Source organism: Acomys russatus, chromosome 19 (genome assembly GCF_903995435.1).
Source record: "Acomys russatus chromosome 19, mAcoRus1.1, whole genome shotgun sequence".
Classification (NCBI taxonomy): domain Eukaryota; kingdom Metazoa; phylum Chordata; class Mammalia; order Rodentia; family Muridae; genus Acomys; species Acomys russatus.
Window position 1 is genome coordinate 18027399 of NC_067155.1, and position 4335 is coordinate 18031733.

A 4335-nucleotide genomic window follows, 5' to 3' on the forward strand; every position below is an offset into this window, starting at 1 on the left:
GAAAGAATTAGGGAAAAAAAAATTTCCATTCACAGTTGTTTCAGTGCAATAAACAATGGGGAGCAGATAAGAAGGGGAGACAGGAAACAGACTGCATCGTATCCGTGTGAATTGTCGAAGAACAAAATCTACTAACTAAACAGAAGTACATGAAGGGACACCTAAGAATCACCCTAACCAGGGAGGGGGAAACCCTCTACACTGAGAATTTACAGACTCTTAAAAAGGAAATTGATGGGGCTGGAGAGATGGCTCAGAGGTTAAGAGAACTGGCTGTTCTCCCAGAGGTACTGAGTTCAATTCCCAGCAACCACATGGTGGCTCACAACCATCTACAATGAGATCTGGCGCCCTCTTCTGGCCTGCAGGTGTACATGCAGATAGAGCACTGTATACATAATAAATAAATAATTTTTTTTTTTTTTTTTTAAAGAAACTACATTATAACAACATCTCTTCCGGGCTCTTGGGGGTTTTTTTGTTTTTTTGGTTTTTCGAGACAGGGTTTCTCTGTGTAGCCCTGGCTGTCCTGGACTCACTTTGTAGACCAGGCTGGCCTGGAACTCACAGCGACCCGCCCGCCTCTGCCTCCCGAGTGCTGGGATTAAAAGTGTGTGCCACCACGCCCGGCTCTTCCAGGCTCTTGAACTCGCAGAATCGATATTGTGAAAACGACTATATTGCTACAAGTGAGCCATATAAGCATTGCAAGTCCAATCAGAATCCCAGTGATAAGGCTGGTATATAGTAGAGTTGGCCTGTAATCCCAGGAGCCCTCGGGAGGCAGAGGCAGGCAGATCTCTGAGTTCGAGGCCAGCCTGCTCTACAGATCGAGTTCCGAGACAGCCAAAGCTACAAAGAGAAACCCTGTCTCAAAAAAAAAAAAAAAAAAAAAAAAAAAAAAGCCGGGCGTGGTGGCGCACACCTTTAATCCCAGCACTCGGGAGGCAGAGGCAGGCGGATCGCTGTGAGTTCGAGGCCAGCCTGCTCTACAGATCGAGTTCCGGGACAGCCAAAGCTACAAAGAGAAACCCTGTGTCAAAAAAAAAAAAAAAAAAAAAAAAAGCCGGGCGTGGTGGCGCACACCTTTAATCCCAGCACTCGGGAGGCAGAGGCAGGCGGATCGCTGTGAGTTCGAGGCCAGCCTGGTCTACAAAGCGAGTCCAGGACAGCCAAGGCTACACAGAGAAACCCTGTCTCAAAAAAAAAAAAAAAAAAAAAGAGAATATGGGAAGAGGAGCACTACGGCCGAGGAGGTGTAAACTGCTGCAGCCACTATAGACAGCAGCAAAGAGGTTTCTATTAAAAAAGAGAGAAAGAGTTAGGGGATGGGGAGGGAGAGAGGAAGGGAGGCAGAGAGAGGAAGAGAGGGAGGGAGAGAGAGAGGGAGAGAGAGAGAGAGAGAGAGAGAGAGAGAGAGCATAGGACCCAGCTCTTCAGACACCTGGGCCAACCCCAAAGACCTTTAAGCCCCACCACAGAGCCCTTCTGTCTGAGCTGCTGCTGGGCTCACAGTAACAACACAAGGAGACTCCCCCAGCTGGCCCCACCAGCAGACTGACAGCTACTTAAAGCGTGGGAAACAAACACCACAGGATTTCATTCAGCCGCTTAGAAAAGAAAGAGAAACTCCAAAGGGTGCAGGGCAATGGGAGGTCAGGTCATCACCACAGTCCCTGAGGTAGCCCTTAATGAGAAAGAGAGACCCTGAAGACTCCCCCACCGCGGGAGCCTAGTATACATCATGAAACTAAAAAGGGGACCTTGGGGGGGAGAAACAAAGGGTGTAGGGATGTTGGGGGGGCGGGAGACAAAATGTATGTGACATGAAATTAGAAAAGAAGAGGTCGGAGGGGAACGGCGTGGGTTAGGGACGGAATCCAGGAAGGTCGCCTCTCCACACACGCACTGAATGCAAATGCCTTTGGGGCAGGAGCCTAATAGGTTGATGGTCTAAAAAGAGTTAACAAGTTCAAGTTCAAGAAAGTTCACCAGAGTGAGTTTAGCCACCTGCATACTTGCTTTCCCAGAAGAGGTGGGGTCTTGGGTTTCTATCCCCGAACCTCCCCGCCCTGAAGGCAAATTGCTGTCCCATCCCCACCCCACCCCACCCCCAGGCAGCTCTTGGGGATTGTTTCTCCTCCCAAGGTGGGACACTGAGCAGAAGACAGGACACCCGTCTGTCTCCTCTGCTGTCTAGAGCACAACCGACCACAGGACATCCCCAAGACCTGGAGCCCGGGTCCTGTCGCTGCCCCAGCTCCTGTGAGCTTCCTGTGAGAACTGTCTGACTCACGTTGCCCCAGGTGACCCGGCTCCTGTCATTTTCTCTTTCACTGTAGTGTCTCACCTGCTCACGCCGCCACGCCCTGCTCTGGGCTTCCCCAGCTTGGGCTCCCCTGGTGGCTGGTGTCAACTTCCAGCCTTGTTTTCACTTTTCCTACATCAGCTGGGGCTGCCCACCAGGCCAGGTTAAAAGCATGGAGCAGAGATGGCACTGCACTAACACATACAACTGGCAACCGAGAGCCTCAGTCAAGACACAGCGACAGACTTGGAGCCACAGGGGAAGACCCAGGCCAGAGTCACCAAGCAAGACCCAGACCCCAGGGACAGCCTCAAGGGCACAGCGGAGGACTCCCCCTTCTTCTCACAGACTCCAGAGAGCAAGATGAAGCCAGGTGAGCCCCCAGACCGGTGCTTGGGTGTGTGTGTCCCCATTGTCACCATCCTGCAGCCCTCACTCTGTCCTTCTGTGACACAGAAACAGCTGGGGGCCACGTGTGCCACCTCCTGCTGCTGCTGCTGCTGGCCGTGGTGCTGACCAGAACCAGCGCTGTCCCTGCCCCCAGGGCCTCCAGGCTCCCACCAGAAGCAAAGGATTGCCACATAGGCAGGTTCAAGTCTCTGTCCCCACAAGAGGTGCTGGCTTTCAAGAACGCCCAGGATGCCATTGTGAGTCTCCCTCCTGTGTGGGCTAGCTCCACCCCTCCCTTCCTGGGTCTCACCCCTTAAACAGGCTGGGAAGAAAGCGGTCTCCACACCTCCTGCAGTGCGGTTGACTTCAACTCCTGCTCTAGTGGGCTAACCTCAGCCATTCCTGCAGTAGACCGATTGACACCCCTGCTGCAGAGAGCTGATCTCCACCCTTCCTTGGGTGGGGGCACACAACCCATTCTTTCTGTCCTATTCTAAGCCTCACCGTTCCTGCAGCGGGCTAATTTCCACTCTTCCCTCAGTGAGCTAACCCCAGGTTCTCCCACAGTAGAATGATCTCCAGCCTTCCCAAATTGGGCTATCTCCTGCCCCTAGTGCAGGGGCTGTCTAGTCTCTCCTGTCACAGAGGAGCCTCTGTCTTTCTGGCTGTGAACTTCCCTTTTCCCGTTGTGACCCTCCCCAAGTCCCACCGCAGTGAGTGGTCTAACCTCCACCCTCCTATATAAGCTAACCTGTGTCTGTGCTCTCCAGGAAGACTGGCTGCTTGACAAGGACATCAGGTGCAGCTCCCGCCTCTTCCCCAGGGCCTGGGACCTGCAGCAGCTGCAGGTGAGTTGGAGCTGGACACGGGCTGGCCTCAGCAGCGGCTCATCCGGGTGCAGTTTGGGGCCTCCGCCTTCCCGCTTCTCCCCTGCACCAGCGGTCCCATGACCTGTCCACCACCTGACCACATTGGTTGTGGCCCCTCACCTGGCTCTGCCCTCTACCTCTCACATGTCCCTTGTCCTGTCCACTACCCTGTCCCCTTCCCCTGTCTCCCTTGACCTAAGCCACCCCTGCTCCCTCACGTGGTCCCTCTCCTGTCTCCCTGGGCAGGTCCAGGAGCGCCCCAAGGCCTTGCAGGCTGAGCTGGCGCTGACACTGACGGTCTTGGAGAACATGACTGACTCAGCCCCGAGCACCATCCTGGACCAGCCTCTTCACACACTGCGCCACATCCACACACAGCTGCACACCTGTGTGAGTCCTGGGTCCCTGCCTCCTCCAGGCTGTCCCCCCAGCCACTTGGGCTTCCTGGTGTCCCAGCAGCGGCCTCACAGTCCCCTCCCCCACCCTCTGTCCACAGATGCAGCTTCAGCCCCCAGCAGCAGAGCCCAGGCCCCCAAGCCGCCGCCTCTCCCGCTGGCTGCTCAGGCTCCAGGAGGCCCAAAGGAAGGTGAGTCTGGAGGGGACACTGGAGTCCGTGGCCACTAGGAACCCTGAGTCCCAGCAGACCCTGATCCAGCCCTGTCCTTTCAGGAGAGCCCTGGCTGCCTGGAGGCCTCTGTCACCTTCAACCTCTTCCACCTGCTGCTCAAGGACCTGAAATGTGTGGCCAGAGGAGACCAGTGTGTCTGA

General features: G+C 55.0%; 1 protein-coding gene across 1 annotated transcript; it reads left to right on the forward strand.

Moving 5' to 3' along the window:
• The first annotated feature begins 2671 nt into the window (after positions 1-2671).
• Positions 2672-4335, forward strand: LOC127203253 (interferon lambda-2-like). The gene is made up of 6 exons (XM_051162044.1): positions 2672-2681; positions 2765-2955; positions 3469-3546; positions 3814-3957; positions 4064-4153; positions 4237-4335. The coding sequence occupies exons 1-6, from the start codon at positions 2672-2674 to the stop codon at positions 4333-4335; spliced, it is 612 nt and encodes a 203-aa protein (XP_051018001.1).

Excerpts from the sequence above, each read along its gene's own strand:
- LOC127203253 (XM_051162044.1), top strand. Across the intron at positions 2,956-3,468 it reads AGAACGCCCAGGATGCCATT|GAAGACTGGCTGCTTGACAA; the intron begins GTGAGTCTCCCT and ends TGTGCTCTCCAG. Across the intron at positions 3,958-4,063 it reads ACACACAGCTGCACACCTGT|ATGCAGCTTCAGCCCCCAGC; the intron begins GTGAGTCCTGGG and ends CTCTGTCCACAG.